Source organism: Haliotis rubra, unplaced genomic scaffold (assembly GCF_003918875.1).
Source record: "Haliotis rubra isolate DU_JTF1 unplaced genomic scaffold, ASM391887v1 Scf2144, whole genome shotgun sequence".
Taxonomy (NCBI): domain Eukaryota; kingdom Metazoa; phylum Mollusca; class Gastropoda; order Lepetellida; family Haliotidae; genus Haliotis; species Haliotis rubra.
The window spans coordinates 6,669-29,430 of NW_025766164.1; the positions used below are offsets into that span (position 1 = coordinate 6,669).

At 37.6% G+C, this 22,762-nt stretch overlaps 1 protein-coding gene and 2 long non-coding RNA genes across 3 annotated transcripts; 1 reads left to right on the plus strand and 2 right to left on the minus strand.

Annotated features, from left to right (window-relative positions):
* The first annotated feature begins 1,164 nt into the window (after nucleotides 1-1,164).
* Nucleotides 1,165-3,998, plus strand: LOC124276873 (Bloom syndrome protein homolog). The gene is given in 5 exon segments (XM_046712539.1): nucleotides 1,165-1,216; nucleotides 1,588-1,877; nucleotides 2,541-2,726; nucleotides 3,057-3,149; nucleotides 3,151-3,998. Coding segments are annotated over 5 exon segments (1,170 nt in total). The 3' UTR covers nucleotides 3,700-3,998.
* An 8,336-nt stretch (nucleotides 3,999-12,334) lies between these two features.
* LOC124276875 lies at nucleotides 12,335-12,714 on the minus strand. The gene is made up of 2 exons (XR_006898681.1): nucleotides 12,642-12,714; nucleotides 12,335-12,368 (listed from the first exon to the last, which is right to left on the minus strand). It is a non-coding gene; the product is annotated as an uncharacterized LOC124276875 (long non-coding RNA).
* Nucleotides 12,715-13,788: 1,074 nt separating this feature from the next.
* Nucleotides 13,789-19,926, minus strand: LOC124276874. Its single transcript, XR_006898680.1, has 3 exons — nucleotides 19,891-19,926; nucleotides 18,300-18,382; nucleotides 13,789-14,232 (listed from the first exon to the last, which is right to left on the minus strand). It is a non-coding gene; the product is annotated as an uncharacterized LOC124276874 (long non-coding RNA).
* Nucleotides 19,927-22,762: the final 2,836 nt, after the last annotated feature.

A 22,762-nucleotide genomic window follows, 5' to 3' on the forward strand; every position in this document is an offset into this window, starting at 1 on the left:
ATTTCCTCAGTTCAGACACAATGTGTGTTTTTCATTTCATCTGTGTATGCCTTGTGGTACTGAGCAAAAATCCGGTTTTCTGGAATTGGTGATTCTTTAGGAATGTATGCCTTTTCCTTTAGATGTCTTGCTACGTACTGATAGCAATATCCCAGTGCCTCATCATTGTTGATGTAAACAACTGTAAGAGGGAACTCAGCCAGACGATCACACAGGTCTTCGTAGCAAGTGGTTGAATTAGGTTGTCTAATTTTTCTTGTTTCCTGATATTTGGCAGACGAGTTTGAATCTGAAAAAATCAGGTCAGATATAACAACTATCACAATCTTACTTGTAATAGTCTAAACTTTGTATAACTGATCTTTCACATAATATGTGGTTGCTAACATTCAGGTGAATCATGCTTCATCAAAGCAAGTAATGTTCAGATAAAAACTAATTATATGGTTGGATATTTCTTCCATAACTTCCAAAAACATACATTATGTTCATGCTTATATTAAAATAACATACAGAAATAATGCATGTCCTACATACATTGTATTAATGTTGGGACTGGTGTCTGGGCATACATAACCATCAGAGTATCAAGTATAATGATTTTGAAAAAACATACCTCCAGAAAAAAATGTTCACCCGATCAGGGTTTTATTCTGATCGTCTTAAAGTCGACAATCTGATGATCTGCAACAAGTTCTTTAATGGCTTGAGGGGTAGCAGTTGCAGTCAGTGCCAGATGAGCCTTCTTGCAGGTCACGGAAAGAGGCGAGTAGTTACGAAATGGACTGTGCATAGACTTGGCATGTTTTTCATAATAAACACTTTCTCATCCATACCGAGTATAGATCTATTCTAGCACCATGACATTTTGTTAATTCAGATGAATAAGACCTCCAACCAAAAAAATGATATCTGTAATATGCAATTTACTAGAGTTTCTCAAACAATTATGTACTCCTACCCTTTAAGATGAGGTAGAAGACAATGAGCCATGGCTACACATATTTAGACACATTAAGAATCTTATTAACATTTAAGTTAACGTTGATCTACAGTATGTCTTTAAAGGTTCAGTAAAAAGAGAACCCCAGGTTTAGTCAATATAAAATGACAACTTTTCATCATCTCAGTCTTTAGTCAAATTGTACTATTACTTGCACCAATATGGGAAATAATCTGAACTATTTGCACATCAGCTTCTTTGTGCATTTAGAAGGTGAGAATGATCTTAAACATGTTAAAGATCTAACACATATACTTAAACATGTACTTTTCCAGTGTCAACTTTGGCACTGTCAGCTCTTCAGAGAGTTATGAATTTTATTTGTGTGAAAACTATCTGATATATGTTGTTGAACTGGAAACTGAAGCTGCTTTCATATGAATTTGGAAAGGAATGAAGCAAGAATTTGGAATCACCATGCAATGTATAAATAACATGTATGTGAGTCAAATCTGGCTTGTAACTGTATGTATGTAGTTAGTGTTTGTCTTCTAAATACTTCAACATATATACAAGTAATAACATGAAGTAACCAAGCCATTTTACTCTTAAATATTGACTTGATGATGATGCTGTATTCACAGGTACTGCTGGCAAGACATACAAGATGATCTCACGCCAGATTGATGTGGAGACGCTAGAAGAAGAGGACGACAATGATCAAGACGAAGTTGATGCAACTGAAAATGACATTCATGCACCAACTTATGTCAAGATGAAGAAAGAACTGCAGCAGGGACAATTCAACATCATCTATGCTCATCCAGAGACTCTTCTAAACAACAAGACAGTTGGACGTCTACTCAGATCTCCACTTTTCCAAGAAAAAGTCTGCGCTGTTGTTGTTGATGAAGTGCACATGATATCCGAATGGTGAGCATGAACATGAAAAATTCAGGCTTGTATCAATCAGGAAGAATTGTATCTTGAGCATGGTCGAAATACAAACCATCACTTGTATATGATACTGAGTTAGCATGTAAAAAATATTTGCTTTATGATTCTAAAGTACATGTGGGGTGGTGGGGTAGCCTAGTGTTAAAGCATTCGCTACTCATGCTGAACACCCGGGTTCGATTCCCAACATGGGTACAGTGTGTGAAGCCAATTTCTGGTGTCCCTGCAGTGATTTTGCTGAAATAGTGCTACACATAGCATAAAATTAAACTCACTCACTTCGTTATTCCAAATGAATTATCTAAACTTCTTTTGTGTGCATTCTATATCAGTATGAGCACTTTTGACTGGCAGTGAATTCTTGGCAGTGGTTGATGTATAGAAGGATATTGCCTCGAAGGCATCACATATAGTCAATCATATCCTTCAAACATAACAAAAGATAATATTTATCTCTGACTGATAAGCAGAAAGATTTAACTTCGAAGTGAACAAACTTTGACCATCTATCATGTAATTATAAATGTCTTGGTAAGTCCCAAAATATTGGTAAAACAATGATTATCAGACAAACAAATGATACCAAAGGCATTGTATACCATGTTATGGAAATGCCTATATGTCCTGTTTCATTTCTACAGGGGCCAAAATTCAGAACAGCATTCAAAAATTATCAGAGGTTATCTGCATTTTTTCAAATGCTGCTCATCTGGCACTGACTGCAACTGCTAACCCTCAAGCCATTAAAGAACTTGTTGCAGATCTTCAGATTGTCGACTTTAAGACGATCAGAATAAACCCTGATCGGGTGAACATTTTTCTGGAGGTATGTTTTTTTCAAAATCATTATACTTGATACTCTGATGGTTATGTACGCCCAGACACCAGTCCCAACATTAATACAATGTATGTAGGACATGCATTATTTCTGTATGTCATTTTAATATAAGCATGAACATAATGTATGTTTTGGAAGTTATGGAAGAAATATCCAACCATATAATTAGTTTTTATCTGAACATTACTTGCTTTGATGAAGCATGATTCACCTGAATGTTAGCAACCACATATTATGTGAAAGATCAGTTATACAAAGTTTAGACTAATACAAAGTAAGATTGTGATGGTTTGTTATATCTGGACCTGATTTTTTCAGATTCAAACTCGTCTGCCAAATATCAGGAAACAAGAAAAATTAGACAACCTAATTCAACCACTTGCTGAAGACCTGTGTGATCGTCTGGCTGGAGTTCCCTCTTACAGTTGTTTACATCAACAATGATGAGGCACTGGGATATTGCTATCAGTACGTAGCAAGACATCTAAAGGAAAAGGCATACATTCCTAAAGAATCACCAATTCCAGAAAACCGGATTTTTGCTCAGTACCACAAGGCATACACAGATGAAATGAAAACACACATTGTGTCTGAACTGAGGAAATACAAACCAAAAATTAGGTTGGTCCTGGCCACTGTTGCCTTAGGCATGGGTCTGAATGCACCTAGCATACGACGTGTAATCCATTTTCAACCCCCTACAACCCTTGAGAAGTATTTCCAGGAAATAGGTCGGGCAGGACGAGACGGCAAAAAGTCCAGTGCCCAACTATTTTACAACAAGAATGACATTGCAAAGAATCGTGAGGATATGTCAGAGGCAATGATCAAGTACTGCACAAACAGGACCACTTGCTTGAGGTTACAGCTTGTTTCATATTTTGGTTTCGATTCAGTCATGTTTTCGGATAACCCAGCTGATTGTTGCATTAACTGCAGGACAACTAAGACAGGAATGTGAAATTTGTGATTATATAACTTGACTGGGTGTTCTACTACACAGAACGAGTATGGCCTCACAAATGTAATGTAGAGGTACCTGCGGATTCTGTAAAAAGGGGCTGCTTACACTAACCATGCTGACAGTGATGAATCTCCCTGTGAGTTCCGAGTATTGTTCGCAACTACATTTAGAAGGGTGCATTATTATACTTCGTCAGGCGTCCCACGGAACACTTATTTACTGAATAATTGCCTAGACATAATGGGAAGTGACTCAGGATCTGAGATAGAGGACTCGGTGGCTTAAAGTCCATAGGACCCAGCATGAGTGAGTGAGTGAGTTAAGATTTAAAGTCACATCGGCAATATTTCAGCCATATCGTGACTAAAACTAGTTTTAGATTTGTAATACATACATATAATATATTAAACCCTGTCAACGAAGGACAGTAAAACCACTAGATTATCACAGATTGAGTTAAAACTAGCTAACATATATCTTTAAAAGTAGAAAATTATTTCTGGACAATACAATGTAAAATTGGGCTATAGATCGCCAACAACTGAAGGTAGATCACCATACTAGGGACCATGGGGACTTACAGTACCTTTGCTACCTGCATGGACCCTAGCTGGATTGACACCATCCCTTCAGCCATTGGCGTTTATACCGAGAATTAGCCATACATTAAAATGACAAAAATACTACGATTAAAACACCTGGTATACTTAAATTTACTTGAAATGTTTTGGGACTTACGTACCCTCTCAGGAGGACAATAATTTTACGCTACTTCAACACCCCTTGAGGGTACAGCCACTAACAATCTAAGTTACTAATCAAATCTACCAAAACTTAAAATACAGATATGTACAGAACATATTATTCAAAATTCATTCATTAAGTCAATTTCTTTTAAAAAGCCAATAATTAAATGAGAATTAACAGTGTTAAAAAGATCCTTAACTGTTTTCACATTGAAGTATTTATCCCTTATGATGGAGAATTCAACACAGTCAAGCAGGACATGCTTGACCGTGGTCTCTCTCATCACAAAGGGATACAAAACGGAGGATCCTCACCTTTTAATAGGTACTCATGAGTATATCTTGTGTGGCCAATACGACAACGTCGTATAATGACCTCTTCAAATCTGGACTGACAACCCAAGTAGGTGTAACCAATATAGGGTTTTATTTCATGTAATTTATTGATACCTACTTGGGTGTCCACTTCCTTTGCATCAGATCACGGATATAAGATCTTATAGCAGCTTTGTAATCAGAGTATGGGAGCAAAAGTGGTGTCACAGATTTGTTGAGTGCTGCCTTAGCAGCAATATCAGCCATTGTGTTCCCAGAAATGCCAACGTGGCTGGGTAACCAACAAAAGACGATGTCGCATTGGCCAGTAGCAAGCTCATTATACAATTCAATAATTTCTAATAAAAGTGGATGTTTGCAAGAAAGATTTTTTATAGCCTGGAGACACGAAAGAGAATCAGAAAAGATGATGTATTGTTTAGATTTACGGTGTTTATTAATATATGTAAGAGCGGTTAAGATGGCGTTAGCTTCTGCTGTGAAAATAGAGCCGTTATTTGGTAATCGAGAAGAGATTGTTCTGGATCCAATGACAGTGGCACATGCCACTGCGCCACCGTCCTTGGACCCATCTGTAAATAAGGATTTATATGTATTATATTTACTTTTTAATTGATTATATTCTTGTTTATACTGTAATTCGTTAGTTTCTGATTTTTTAAACTTTGTCAGGGTTAGGTCAACTTCAGGCCTCACCAGTTGCCAAGGAGGAGAAGAAAGAAGACGGGAAGGAGATATATTTTCCAGCTCAATGCCGGCAGCAGAAAGAAAGGGCTTAATTCTTAAACCAAGAGGCGGAACAAGAGAAGGCTTTTTGTTGTACAACTCCTCATAAGAAGGATTGAAAACACATTTAAATGCAGGATTAGACTCATTAGAATATAGTTTTGTGATATACTGTAAAGATAGTTTGATACGACGTTGGGTAAGGGATGGCTCATCAGCCTCAACAGAGAGACTATGAATAGGAGAGGTTCTAAAAGACCCAAGACAAAGTCTTAGGCCTTGGTGGTGGACAGAATCAAGTAGTTTTAGGTTGCTTTTGCAGGCTCCACCATATACGATGGAGCCATAATCAAGTTTCGAGCGGACCAATGATCGATATAGGTGGAGGAGGGTAGCTTGATCCCCTCCCCACTTTGAATTAGACACGACTTTCAACAAGTCAAGTGCCTTCAGGCATTTATTCTTTAGGTATTTAATATGTGGTAAGAAAGTCAGATGAGAGTCAAAAATAAGTCCTAAAAACTTGGCCTCCTTTGACAACTTTGATGGGTGTGCCATTTAAAAATAGGTCTGGGTCTTTGTGCGGTTTATATTTTCTACAGAAATGTATACAATTGGTTTTGGATTGAGAAATTTTAAAACCGTTTTCAAGACACCATTTATGAATTTTTATTGAGACACAACTGCAATTGCCGTTCAATGAAGTATGCATATTTTACCACGACAAGAAATGTTAAAATCATCCACGAAAAGTGATCCATCGACTGAATCATTTAAAACCCCTTTCAAGGCTGTTTATTTTAATACTAAATAATGTTACAGACAAAATACTGCCTTGTGGGACACCTGATCCTGATTATAATGATCAGACAGGGTTGAGCCCACTCGGACTTGAAATTGCCTGTCAGTTAAAACTGAGATATAAAAGTGGGTAAACGACCTCTCAAATTCCAGAAGTCATGCAAATCGTTTAAAATACCATGTTTCCATGTGGTATCGTAAGCTTTTCCAGGTCGAAAAGATTGATACAGCATGTTAGTTATTACAATGGAACTTTTAACAAATGATTCCAAAGCAGACCAAATGGTCAATAGTACTCCTATTCTTTCGAAAACCACACTGAATGTTCGTGATAAGATTATTGGTTTCTAAAACCATACCAGTCGATTATTGACCATGCGTTCCATGGTTTACAAACGCAGCTTGTCAATGAAATTGGTCTATAGTTAGATGGATCAGTATGATCCCACGGCCAGGCTTAGGTATAGGGACAACAATGGCATTACGCCATGAAGGAGGAAAATGTCCAGTTGTCCAAATAGTATCAAAAATACTTAAAAGTGTTTTCAAGACATGAGTTGGGTAAATGTTTTTAGAAGCTGATAGTGTGGATATTATCAGCTCCTGTTGCTGTATCATGTGCTTGGTACTAAGGCAGTGTTAAGCTCATGTGGTGAGAAACACTTCATTGTAGTCTTCACCATTGTCAAGAATTAAAATTAAAGATTAATTTTCATTTTTCTTGTTGATTTTTATATTTCTGAAATTGAGGGATTATAATTTGATGAAGAGGAGAATGTGCAGCTAAAAGTTTCACCCAACCCTATTGGCAATGTCAGATTTATTAGTTATTATATTGGGTCCATCCTTCTAGGTGAGTGAACACTAGATTTGGTACCTTTACCCCTTGATTCTCTGTATCATGTTCCACACCTTCGTCATAGGTGTACGGGAATTTATCTTTGATACAAAGTTCTTCCAAGACTGTCGCCTATGTTTTGCTTTAAAAAGTACGCATGAGCCTTGGCACTATGTATTTTAACATCATTTAAATTGTAGAACAGTAGGATGACGGCGAAAATATTTCTCTGCCTTCTTCCTACACTTCCCTGGCCTTTTGCAATCATCAGTAAACCATGGTTTACAGAATGTGTGATGTCGGAGAGGACTTAGGAATAGTTTCATCAACTATTTGATTCAGTTTATCCGAGAATAACTGAATAGGATCCATATCATTGACAAAATAGACAGATTTTAATTCGTCAGTACAAGAGTATCTTAAATAAAGGCCAGTTAGCCTTATTAAAATTCCACCTCGTTGCAGGCGGCTCATCAGTCGGATTTATTGCAGAGAATTGTGGGGAAATGGTCGCTTCCACAAAAGATCATCATGGACTGACCATTCAAACTCATTATAAATATTTGGATCTGAGAGCGATAAATCAAGTTCAGAATATGTTCCCGTACCGGGATGTAAATATGTGGCTGATCCATTTATTAAATATGCATAAATTATTATCTCCAATGAAGTCCTCAAGGAGTTTTCCCCCTAAATTGGCATTAATACTTCCCCATAGAGGGTTATGCCCATTTAGATCACCATGATGATGACAGGGTCTAGGGAGCTGGTCAAAAAGAGTCCCGAAGATCAAGGTTTGCTGAAGGGAGAAGATGGAGAAATATACAAGGAGCAAAGAGTAAAAAGTTATGTGTAAAGACAAAAGGAACTGCCACAGCTTGAAGTTTGCAATTCAGAGGGACAGGGCTATGGATGACACCCTGCCTCCACCAAAATAGAAGCGCCACCGGTAGCTTTATTTCCTGGAGGTGAAAACGAATGATATGAATGATGGTACTGGCGAATATCAAGTTTATCTTCATCATTTTTTAGATGATATGTTTCCTGTAAACTAAAAGCCGATGGTTTGAAATCTTGTGATAACAATTGTAAGATCAAGGAAAAATTGTTCCTAAGTCCTCTACAATTCCATTGTATTAAATTAATAGAACTGCTCATGGGGGTTCGATTGGAGATCGAGAGCTCGGAGAAGTGCCACTCCTACAAGCTGTTTGTGAAAGGTGATCTCCATGTCAAGTGATTCAAACAAATTGTGAACCACCACAGGTGTTGCTGAAGGGGAAGATTCTTCCAAATGTTGAAGAGAGCCTTCGTTTTCTTCTCATTTTTTTTTTTCTTTTCTTTTAGCAGTTAAGGTTAATCATTCTGTGTAATTGCTGGTGAGGATACGGTGTCAGTTCTTGGCTCTATACTGGATTTTCAGTTTGAAGCTGAAGAGATGTTACCCGGTAATGATTGTTTTTCTAATTTCCTCAAATATTTGCTGCTTGTCATTTTACCCAAGATATATCCGTTTGGCAGGATGTGGAAACTATTTACAGGTTTGTAACCAATACTTGAGTAGGAGAAGAAACTGCAGCTGAATAAGAAAGAGAGGTATTCAGGTTTGATTGAACTAATTTCTTTTGCATCAAAATACGACATGTGTTTTGTGCATTTGAGTTTCATTATTTTGGACTCAATTTCGAAGATGGGCAAGATTTTGATGATGCCATATGGTCACCATTGCAGTTGGCACACTTCATGTCATTTATTGCAGTCCAGTGCTCGCATGAGGCCACTGCAACGAGAACATTTGTTTTGCCATGGCAGGACTTAGCACCATGTCCAATTTTTGACACTGAAAACAACGTAGTGGATTTGGTACATATACATCCCACTCCGATGTTGCAGTAGCCAGCTTTAATTGATTTTGGAAGAGTCGTCATTCCAAAGTAAACAGATACGTATTTGTGTTCACGGTGCCTGAATCTTGTTTCCTTGTAAAGCGTTTGACAGCAGTGACCCCTTGATCTTTTTTAGTTCATCTGCAATCTCTTCTTCTGACATATCAGACAAAGAGCGTGACCAATCTCTGACGATGCCTCTACAGGAGTTCAATGTCCTGTGTGCTGAAACAACAACCTGTGTGTTAACAAACTGCCGTAGACCCAGCAGATTTACAGATTGTTGCCTCCAACACATTCCACTAAAAAGTGAACCACATCTGAGGCGAGTGACATTTTTTTAACCTCTCCGCAGACACCTTGGATGCCTTTGGAGATGGCAAAGGGTTAAGTTTGAAAGGACTTCCGTCCGCAGCTGCAATAACCAAAGTATTGAGGCCAGAAATCACCAGACTGAGATACTTCTTCATCCTCAGAAGAAGAAGATGTCTTCTTTTATTTCCTTTAACTGAACCAGAGGGTTGTGAGCCATGGTATAGTGATGTGTTTCATCAACCCTGCTCCCCACCCGCCATCGAGTGTCAACATGGACGATGTTGCAGTGGAAACCATCCTGCAACACCAGGGCTACAAGGGTGATATACTCCCAGAAATACAGACGTGAATAGCTAAGAAATCTGAAAGACGAAATGCTAGGCTGGTTCCACCTAGAAATGTCTTGAGAAAGTCAGAATTCAGAGGTCCAATATCACCAGATTGGCCCATGAGCCACCGCCTTCTGGCATAGGACTCCTAGGCAATTTAAAGCAATAAAAGTTCAATCACAGTAGATCCAAAATCCAAGGCCCAATGATAATATTATAATGTGCAATATAGTCACCGCACAGGGCTTGGCGTGACCAGCCGATTGATGGAACCGGGCCAGTTCCACCACCCGTCTAGGTGAAGTAAAGGGGCGAAGTGGTGTGTTGGGCAAAGGAACACGGTTCCAGGCTCCTAGTGCCCTCAACCACCAGCCTCCCGTCCTCCACCGACACAGGGGCGCAACCACGGCAAACGGGTTGGTGGACCAAATATCCCCCCAGGTCCACAACGGGGTCGAAGGGCGCTTAGCGTGACCCAGCACCCACCACGACGAGGAGGTGGCCTTCATGGAGTGCCGGACCCAGCATGAATAACTATCGCTGAATTTGTTCTAACTTTAATATAGTTATCTTTAGCCCATCAGTGTCATTATTTTGTGGTATAGGCTTATCAAACTGACTATATACAGAACCAATCATCATGTGTGATCATATTACAAATAAGTGTGTCAACAAATGTAAGAGACTAGAAAATATATATTTCCATCATAATGCTCTGTCAAACAATTGATGAATATTTCAATACTATAGTTTTGCATGAAAGTAATTGCAGCCAGAGTTTTATATCACACGTTGGAAATTTTCCCAATCTAAGATCCTTTTAGGTGAGGTTATATAAAGTACACTGTGCAAAAAACTAATCTTGTGCCTTACACTTTACGGGTTTTATGATATATATATATATATATATATATATATATATATAAGGGCAAATCCGACCTTTGGGCGACAGTACTATAAGCTGCGACCTTTGGGCGACATTGCCATATATTACAAACGTATTACATTGATTTTTATATTTCTTCGGTTATATACACTATAATTTGATAATTAAACATTAAAAGGGATAAAACCTTGTACATATATACAAATAGAGAATATATTTTTGATGTCGCCCATACCGTGTCGCCCAAAGGTAAAGTGTACGGCGTACATGTATATATGCAACCTTTAGGCGACTGTCGCCCAAAGGTCGTATATATATGTCGCCCAATGGTCGCTTATGTAATATACATATATATATGTCGCCCAACGGTTTGCTGTTTAATACTATATACATGTATACATTTCCATGGCTGCTTATTTGATATATATGTCGCCCTTTGGTTGTTTCTGTGTTTCAATGTCTTGCGCGCCGAGGAAATTATATTTCATATCTGTGTGCATGAAACTGACTTTCTTGTTTCCGATCTTTAACATCGCACGTACAATCAATTCATAGTTTTGTGCTTAATTATCTCAAATATGATGCTGTCAAACAAAATCCAGGCTAGTTAGAATTAATACTGAGATTATGATTACTTGTAATATTTCTAAAAATATTATGCTGTAACAGACATTTATAATTTGGCATAACTTACAATTATTATTGTTTCCCACTCAAGCGCCGATGTGCCCTTGCTTCATATTAATTAGTGTCCGTTGTTTACCATTCGAGGGTTTGCAAAGGATTAAGTTTTAAGGATATGTTAAGATTAACCAACAACTAAATATCAAATATTCCCATACTCAAACACTGAAAACCTCTATAGGAAATAGAGTAAAATTGAGTAAAATTAATAAACCGGATTGCACAGTCAGATATGAAAACGTCTTTTAACGAGATAAAGTAACAACATCACTAACGTTCGTCATCAAATATGGATTTGTTGAAACTAATTCTAATGACTGATCACAATGAAGAGATAGAGCGAAAGTTGATGAAGTCTGAATACCATCTAACCACAGCCCATTTTGGAGCCAATCGGGACTATTCTCGTTCTCTTATCATACACTGGGGCATACCAGACGACTCCTGAATAAACTGGGGGCTCCGACACTGTGATTTTCCAAATGTCTGGTCTGAAAACCATTTAAACACAGCCTATTTTGAGCCAGTCAGGATTATTCCCGTATTCTTATCATACACTGGGGCATACCAGATGACTCCTGAATAAACTGCATGGGGGCCCCGACACTGATATTTGCCAAATGTCTGGTCTGAATACCATTTAAACACAGCCTATTTTTTGAGCCAGTCGGGACTATTCCGTATTCTTATCATACACTGGAGGCATACCAGACGACTCCTGAATAAACGAGGGGCTCCCGACACGGATATTTGCCTGTTGTCTGGTCTGAATACCATCTAAATACAGCCCATTTTGAGCCAGTCAGGGTTATTCCCGTATTCTTATCATACACTGGGGCATACCAGACGACTCCTGAATAAACTGGGGGCTCCGACACTGATATTTGCCAAATGTCTGGTTTGAATACCATTTAAACACAGCCTATTTTCAGCTAGTCGGGACTATTCCCGTATTCTTATCATACACTGGGGCATACCAGACGACTCCTGAATAAACGAGGGCCCCGACACTGATATTTGCCTGTTGTCTGGTCTGAATACCATCTAAACACAGCCCATTTGAGCCAGTCGGGATTATTCCCGTATTCTTATCATACACTGAGGCATACCAGACGACTCCTGAATAAACTAAGGGTTCCGACACGGATATTTTGCCTAATTTCAGGTCTAAATACCATTTAAACACAGCTCATTTTGAGCCAGTCAGGAGTATTCTCGTTCTCCTATCATACACTGAGGCATACCAGACGACTCCTGAATAAACTAGAGCTCCGACACTGATATTTGCCTGACGTCTGGTCTGGTCTGAATACCATTTAAACGCAGCCCATTTTGAGCCTTTCAGGACTATTCCAGTATTCTTATCATACACTGAGGCATACCAGACGACACCTGAATAAACTGGGGCTCCGACACGGATATTTGCCTGATGTCTGGTCTGGTCTGAATTCCATCTAAATACAGCCCATTTTGAGCCAGTCGGGAGTATTCCGGTTCTCCTATCATACACTGAGGCATACCAGACGACTCCTGAATAAACTAGGGCTCCGACACTGATATTTGCCTGATGTCTGGTCTGAATACCATTTAAACGCAGCCCATTTTGAGCCTTTCAGGACTATTCCAGTATTCTTATCATACACTGGGAGGCATACCAGACGACACCTGAATAAACTGGGGCTCCGACACGGATATTTGCCTGATGTCTGGTCTGAATACCATCTAAATACAGCCCATTTTGAGCCAGTCAGGGAGTATTCCGGTTCTCCTATCATACACTGAGGGCATACCAGACGACTCCTGAATAAACTAGGGCTCCGACACTGATATTTGCCTGATGTCTGGTCTGAATACCATTTAAACGCAGCCCATTTTTGAGTCATTCAGGACTATTCAAAGTATTCTTATCATACACTGAGGCATACCAGACGACTCCTGAATAAACTGGGGCTCCGACACGGATATTTGCCTGATGTCTGGTCTGAATACCATCTAAATACAGCCCATTTTGAGCCAGTCAGGGGTATTCCGGTTCTCCTATCATACACTTAGGCATACCAGACGACTCCTGAATAAACTGGGGCTCCGACACGGATATTTGCCAAATGTCTGGTCTAAATGCCACCTAACCAAAGCCCATTGTGAGCCAGTCGGGACTATTCCCGTATTCTTATCATACACTGAGGCATACCAGACGACACCTGAATAAACTTGGGCTCCGACACTGATATTTGCCTGATATTTGGTCTGAATACCATTTAAACGCAGCCCATTTTGAGCCATTCAGGACTATTCCAGTATTCTTATCATACACTGAGGCATACCAGACGACTCCTGAATAAACTGGGGCTCCGACACCGATATTTGCCTGATGTCTGGTCTGAATACCATCTAAACACAGCCCATCACCGCACTGGATCCACAAGTGCTACCCACCCCATACCCCTATTTTTCCAAATCAGCTTCGGAGACTCCACCATGGAAAATGGAGCCACATTCCACCCCAGTGCGAACCAATGATAGGAACAAGAAAAAATTGTAAGTTTAATAATTACTATTTATTAAACCAAATAGTTTTGACATTCTTATTTGCATAACTTTGCAAAAAATTGTAATTGTGGCATTTACACTTCTCTGATCGAGACCTTGACTAACATTTGTCAGGTTAAATTGCTAACAATGTTGTTCTGTGATAAGGTGTTTCACCTTTAGAGGGTTGGTTCAAATCACACAAGGGATTCACTCCACCCTCTACCAGCAAAGTACTAGTATCTGTACTATACTGGAAAAGTGAATTCCCAAATGTAACATCCCTTAGAAATGATCTGAATATTTATTAAGTTAATTTCATTCTTAAAATGTGTGCCATCTCTTCCTTGTCCTTTGCTGCTGTATTTTCTGCTTGTTCATCATTTTTTTCTCAGCTGAACATAAGAGCATTCGTGCTTGGAAATCTGTAGAAATGACTGAATGGTCTCCGTTTCTGAAATATAACAAAGTTTTCAAAATTATGCTAAAACATCAAAGGTACAGTGAAAGTATCATCACTCAGCTTCTAGTCCTATAGTCTTTACCCAACTCCCCAACTTAAGGTTTTATTAGGACAAGTAAACATTTGCCATTTTAAGATTTAGCTAATTTGTTATCATTATGAGGGACTTGTGGCCTAAATATACAATTCACGCTTTGCTATGAATTAAATCATTGATTCAACAGAAAACTATAATGTGGGATCAAATTTGGTTTAAATATCTAAGCTTATTGTAAGCATGGATCCTAGGTTTCAGTATGTCATTTCATCTTGTGGATCCCATACCTGCTATTGACAGGTGTTGTTTGTTTTGTAAATGACTCGTTCCATGATTTGCAAAATGGTTGATTGGTGCCATTAAAACCATTTTTATGGTTAACCATGTATCAAGTGCATAAGGTTAGACTAAAGTAGCTGTTTGCCTAAAGAAGGGTTACTATAGTATTATTTATCAGTTTTAAATGTATACAATTTCAAATTATAAATCTATGTGTAAAGTATAGTTGGGAATTTTATGTGATCCTTAGCAAAGTGTGTGGTAGTATATGTTAGTTTCTAATCAATGCAATATACAATATAACAATCTATAGTGTGTTGTCTTAAGGTCTACTGGTGATATATATGATGTGTTGCCCTAAGGTCTACTGGTGATATATATGATGTGTTGCCCTAAGGTCTACTGGTGATATATAAGATGTGTTGCCCTAAGGTCTACTGGTGATATATAAGATGCGTTGCCCTAAGGTCTACTGGTGATATATAAGATGTGTTGCCCTAAGGTCTACTGGTGATATATATGATGTGTTGCCCTAAGGTCTACTGGTGATATATAAGATGTGTTGCCCTAAGGTCTAATGGTGATATATAAGATGCGTTGCCCTTAGGTCTACTGGGGACATATAAGATGTGTTGACCACAGGTCTACTGATTGTATGATGTCTTGCCCTAAGGTCTACTGGTGATATATATCATGTGTTGCCTAAGGTCTACTGGTAATATATATGATGTGTTGCCCTCAGGTCTATGGGTGATATATAAGATACATTGCCCTAAGGTCTACTGGTGATATATAAGATGTTTTGCCCTAAGGTCTACTGGTGATATATAAGATGTGTTGCCCACAGGTCTACTGGGGATATATAACATGTGTTGACCACAGTTCTACTGATTGTATGATGTCTTGCCCTAAGGTCTACTGGTGATATATATCATGTGTTGCCTAAGGTCTACTGGGGACATATAACATGTATTGACCACAGGTAAACTGATTGTATGATGTGTTGCCCTAAGGTCTACTGGTGATATATAAGATGTGTTGTCTTAAGGTCTACTGGTGATATATAAGATGTGTTGCCCTAAGGTCTACTGGTGATATATAAGATGTGTTGCCCTAAGGTATACTGGTGATATATAAGATGTGTTGCCCTAAGGTCTACTGGTAATATATATGATGTGTTGCCCTAAGGTCTACTGGTGATATATAAGATGTGTTGGCCAAAGGTCTACTGATTGTATGATGTGTTGCCCAAAGGTCTACTGGTGATATATATGATGTATTGCCCTAAGGTCTCCTGGTAATATATATGATGTGTTGCCCTAAGGTCTACTGGTAATACATAAGATGTGTTGCCCAAAGGTCTAATGGTGATATATAAGATGTGTTGCCTTAAGGTCTACTGGTGATATATAAGATGTGTTGCCCTAAGGTCTACTGGTAATATATATGATGTGTTGCCCTAAGGTATACTGGTAATACATATGATTTGTTGCCCACAGGTCTACTGGTGATATATAAGATGTGTTGCCCTAAGGTCTACTGGTGATATATAAGATGTGTTGCCCTAAGGTCTACTGGTGATATATAGGATGTGTTGCCCTAAGGTATACTGGTAATACATATGATTCGTTGCCCTAAGGTCTACTGATAATACATAAGATGTGTTGCCCTAAGGTCTACTGGTAATACATAAGATGTGTTGCCCTAAGGTCTACTGGTAATATATATGATGTGCTGCCCCAAGGTTTACTGGGGATATATAAGATGTGTTGCCCAAAGGTCTACTGGTGACATATATGATGTGTTGACTTAAGGTCTACTGGTGATATATAGGATGTGTTGCCCTAAGGTCTACTGGTGATATATATCATGTGTTGCCTAAGGTCTACTGGGGACATATAACATGTATTGACCACGGGTAAACTGATTGTATGATGTGTTGCCCTAAGGTCTACTGGTGATATATATCATGTGTTGCCTAAGGTCTACTAGTAATATATATGATGTGTTGCCCTAAGGTCTACTGGTGATATATAAGATGTGTTGTCTTAAGGTCTACTGGTGATATATAAGATGTGTTGCCCTAAGGTCTACTGGTGATATATAAGATGTGTTGCCCTAAGGTCTACTGGTGATATATAAGATGTGTTGCCCTAAGGTCTCCTGGTAATATATATGATGTGTTGCCCTAAGGTCTACTGGTGGTATATAAGATGTGTTGCCATAAGGTCTACTGGTGATATATAAGATGTGTTGCTCTAAGGTCTACTGGTGATATATATGATGTGTTGCCCTAAGGTCTACTGGTGATATATAAGATGTGTTGGCCAAAGGTCTACTGATTGTATGATGTGTTGCCCAAAGGTCTACTGGTGATATATATGATGTATTGCCCTAAGGTCTACTGGTGATATATGTGTTGCCAACGGGTCTACTGGTAATATATATGATGTGTTGCCCTAAGGTCTACTGGTAATACATAAGATGTGTTGCCCAAAGGTCTAATGGTGATATATAAGATGTGTTGCCCTAAGGTCTACTGGTGATATATAAGATGTGTTGCCCTAAGGTCTACTGGTAATATATATGATGTGTTGCCCTAAGGTCTACTGGTGGTATATAAGATGTGTTGCCATAAGGTCTACTGGTGATATATAAGATGTGTTGCTCTAAGGTCTACTGGTGATATATATGATGTGTTGCCCTAAGGTCTACTGGTGATATATAAGATGTGTTGGCCAAAGGTCTACTGACTGTATGATGTGTTGCCCAAAGGTCTACTGGTGATATATATGATGTATTGCCCTAAGGTCTACTGGTGATATATGTGTTGCCCACAGGTCTACTGGTAATATATATGATGTGTTGCCCTAAGGTCTACTGGTAATACATAAGATGTGTTGCCCAAAGGTCTAATGGTGATATATAAGATGTGTTGCCCTAAGGTCTACTGGTGATATATAAGATGTGTTGCCCTAAGGTCTACTGGTAATATATATGATGTGTTGCCCTAAGGTATACTGGTAATACATATGATTCGTTGCCCACAGGTCTACTGGTCATATATAAGATGTGTTGCCCTAAGGTCTACTGGTGATATATAAGATGTGTTGCCCTAAGGTCTACTGGTGATATATAAGATGTGTTGACCAAAGTCTACTCGTGATATATAAGATGTGTTGCACACAGGTCTACTGTTGATATATATGATGTGTTGCCCTAAGGTCTACTGATTATATGATGTGTTGCCCACAGGTCTATTGAAAATATATGATGTGTTGCCCAAAGGTCAGCTGATAACAGATATGATGTGTTGCCCAAAGGTCCTCTGATAAGGTCTGATGTGAATATATATGTGTTGCCCAATGGTCTGTAAAAATAACAGATTGGATGTGTTGGCCAAAGGTACGTAAAAATAATAGATGGGATGTGTTGCCCAATGGGCTGTGATTATAACAGATATGATGTGTTACCCAACATTCTGCTGAATATTAATACATATATATATATAGAAGTTGCCCGATGGTCAACAAGATACATCCTATTCATCATCAACACAGACCTTTAGACCACACATCCTAGTTGCATACAATGGAATTTAGCTTGATTGATTTACTAATGACCTGCCAGGGATATCATAAAGCAGTCGAGATAAACACATTCTTGACTTTGTATCATGATATATGTTATTGGTGTTCACTATCTTGATATCTAGAAAGACACTACTAAAAACTGGTGGTACCTTTTGACTTCAAGTCATCTGCTGATGAACAGTATATCCACCTTTACATGTCAGTACTTTCTCACAGATACTACATCTGAATCCTGAAAAGATAAACAAATAAAATGTATCTGCTATCATGGAATAGAGGTGTCTTCAGTTCTCATTTGCTGAATTTCCTGTGTATGAAAGACACCAAAACATTAATGCAAATGTATCAACAATTACATGAATCATTTGATAACAACCCATTTAAACACCTGATACAATTATGTAAAACAAATTTAATTGAGAACCCACCCATCCCCCCCCCCAACCCACCCAAAGTGATATAAAAAAAATGGTGTCAGAACTTTAATACACCTGATTATCCGATGGAAGATTGAAAGTTTGACAACAGACAAACAACAAAATGTAGGGAATATGTTAATTTGTATACTCTGTATTGAAAAATGCCAATCCTTTCTGAATTGTGTGCACTACGAAACACGACACGCATCAGCTCTCTATAAAACTGTGGTAAGATATGAATACATAGTAACCTAAAAGTGAAAATGATATCTCTATTATAAAAGATATGATTATTGCAGGGATAAATTTTTGAATTGCAAATGTTTGGACATCAATCAAGTGCAAAAGTCAATAGAAAAGCTTCAAAATGTTGAAAATTACCCTATTGATATTTGAAAAGAGCAAATTATGCCAATTTTCAAAATTTCTACATTTTCTGTAAAGATTTCCATGATCAGAACCACAATACTTGTCTGGAACTGCTTGTTATGAGAGTATATACAGTTTTTTTTCTTTAAATTTTTCATATATGTCATCAGAGACAGACTATCTGTATATAAGGCTATTCCATGTCTATTAATTAATCTCTTATTGGCCATTTTGAATTGCTTGATACTTTTATGAATAGTAAAAGATCCTGTATTGAGATAATACCTAAAACATGTATTGCTGCACTCGGTAATTGATCGGCACACAACCATTCAAGATAACTGTACTAATATTGAGAAGGATTAAACAAATTGCAAAGATTCATGAGGCATTACTTCATCGGTATTGCAAGTTTGTGGTGCCGAATTCTAAAGGTAGGCCAGAACAATGTTTAGGTTAGGAATGCCACGATACATCGATACTTTTTCTAAGATGATACAATCATTGATGCATTCAAAACTCTATCGATATTTAGTTTTGAAAGTATTGATTTAAACATGTTTTAATATGTATCGTTCACATTTTGCAATTGTATCACGTTTTTATGTTATAGGAGTTATAAATGATTATTTTTCATACACAAAGATGGGAAATTAGAACTTTTAATCTCTGAGAATAGAAAACGTGGATCTTTTTCAAGGACGCTTATAAAATATAAAATATTTAATGTTCAAAATGTAACTAATATTACACAATAATGCAGCGAAAGTAGGTATCATGATACATATCGAGATCATGTCATGAGTATCGTGATACGTATCAATTCATGAAACTTATGTATCGGGACATCCCTAGTTAAGGTAGAAATAAATTTAACAAAGCTGTAAAATCTGGTATTCACAACTTAAATCTAGTAACATGAAGGTATTGATCTCTGGATCACATAACCTACCACTTCCTCACTTTGGAATGCCTGAGACTCCCTCGGAGTTCTGCAATTTGAAGATCACATTTCTCCTCTGCCAAGCTCAACGTGTCTTGGTCCCGTTCATAGTTGTCTGTATTATGTAACATTAAAATGTTAACAATATTATTCTCAAAATGATTATGAACTTAAATTCAAAACTGAGCTTAGAAATAATATTTTTCTTCTGAACTGATAAAGTATTTAAAATTCTACATGATTTAGTTATCACCCTAACAACATACATACATTATGAATTTACAATGTTTCATATTCAGAAACCATTGTAAAATAAAATTAACTTACCAGGCATAAACTGGATTGGATAGGATTTCCATGTCCTAACAGGACCATCCGAGACTAGCAATTAGTCTCTGAATATATATAATTTTGATAGAATCAAAATAATCCTTTTAAACTGAAAAGGAGCTCCAGTGAGATTCCTGAAACTAAGTAAATCTAGACTTGCTTAAATTAGGTCTTTATCATTTGCAGAAGGCATAGACGGAAGTAAAAATAATGCAGTTCAGGAACTATGAGACAGGCTAGATCTTTCCTGACTTTTACAGTCTATGTCAACTTTGATCTTGAGTTGAAGGGTGACCAAAGGAAAAAACTTGTGCCATCAAGTCAATTTGATTGGAATTAAAGAATACCCATAATATCATAGTTTCACTTTACTCACACAATATACAAAGTTATGTCTTTCATTCATGGGTTGCTTCTAAGTCATGTTCAGGATTTTGTTAGTCATCCATGCATAAAGGTAAAACTCACAAGTAATACAAAATGTTGATTTCTTTCAGGTTTATTTTTTAATTTACTATTCATAATAATAATCATCGATTCTATGATTTATATCAATACTGTCTGCCCAGTGCTGTTCAGAGATGTTGGTGTTAAGTAGTCGACAATGCAAACTATTAGCCGATGATGGACCAATGATGAATAGCACACTACCTAAAATAGATGCATCAAAGAGGCATTTCTGAAACTGTTATTATGGCTTTGTAAAGGTTACTTACAACAGGAAGAGGCTTTAATTCTTACAATTTGTACTGAAAGAAATGTTAAACTTCACCTCCATTTTTAAAAAGAGAAATAGTTTGTTTAAGAAACACCCGCTTTGAACAAAATTACCCTTTTATGTAATTTGACTGCTAAGGGAACTTAAAAACCATAAAAGACTAATAACATATCCCTGCATAGGAACAGTTGGTCTATTGACCAACCAATAAGTTATAACATGTCTTAATGTGTTTAGTGAGATCCATCCTTGATTTTTCAGTTAATCTTATCCTGTCCACTGGTATTTACCCTCTTTCCTATGTTACACAATGTACAGGATTTAGACTTTGAAATGAGGAAATGTCCCTGCATTAAGCATACAAAGATAAGAGTAGCTGCCATGGAATTATGAAAGCTCAAAAAGGGAATTTTGACTGTATTCATGCACAATATTGAATTAACAGATTCAAGTGCACCAGTGAAGTGGAAAATCTCTAGCATTTGAAACTATATCAAGTTTGGACCAAGTGCAGAAAAATACAACGTAACCAACATTTATGGTTGTCAGTTGAGTAACCTGAGTGGGAGGATGTATTGCCTCATAATGGTATGCTGGCTGAGTGGCAGTGGCATGTGGACAGACATGGTTATAGTCCTGGAGCCAAATGCAAGAAAAGTTTTTATCTTTTTAGGATCTCACAGCATCAGTAAATGTGTTTTCTGGTAATTAGAAATTCTTGTCATAATCAGCCACAAAATGTATCAGGTTACTAAAAACAAACAAAGTTTGACCCAGACAGCTTTTACTTGTAGGTAACAAGGGTGGTAGGCTACAATCTTTGTACTCATATGGAGATAATTATTATTATTAGCATGAAAATGGTGCAACATATACATTTCATCACTATACACTGATATTTTCACTCTGATAGACCAGTGGAGGAGATAGACTGCACATAAACACCCAAAGGAGCAGGGTTCAAAGCAGGAGTACAAAAAGCTATATTTGAAAGTTAGAAACTCTTGATATCAATAATGTAACTGGGAAACACATTATGGTCAAGAGAGCAAATGCATATTTCCTTTGCATGAACAATTTAGGAAATGTGTAGCTGATATAAAAATGTAGTAGTTCAGCTATCAGAGGAAACAGCAAAGAGCAACAATGGAGAGTGCCATTATGAAACTATAACTACAAGTCTTCCTCAACACTGCACTATCAGCTCATTATTTGAGCAAACCCATGTCAATGAGTATTACCCCATGGTCAGAATATGCAGTGTGGGTGATAAAACCGATTGTAATGTGTTATGCTATGTCTACATTTGGCCTATAAGTAATTTTACTGAAATCAAGTCTTACAGATTTGGTTAGTTCCTGAAATTAGTAATGGTTATTGACTGTTTTTGGTGGTTTTATTTATCTATTAGTTGGTAGATATATATTTAAAATAAAGAAAACAATATATCAGTGCAAAAGTCAGTCTGATACCCTGAATATCAGGCGTCAGAATGAGAGATGTTTTGGGTTTTTGCCGCACCGGAACTGCACCTAAAAGTAAAAGGTCAATTTCACCCACTGAGTGAACATAAAATCATACAGCTGTGATTAGCTCTTTCGGTTGTGGATCTACAGTAGTTGGCCATAAGTGAGTCATCAATAGTGAAATTCACATAGATTTTTCATGTTAATTAACTCTTGCAAGAATAATTTTTCATACATTTAGTTTGGGTGGAATTGCTTTCAGCACTTATCTACCAGCTTTGTACACATAATTTCCTTTCAATTTTCCGAGGATTATTAAAGAAGACTGCAACTTCTTAAACAAAATATATTAGACATACCAATCAGG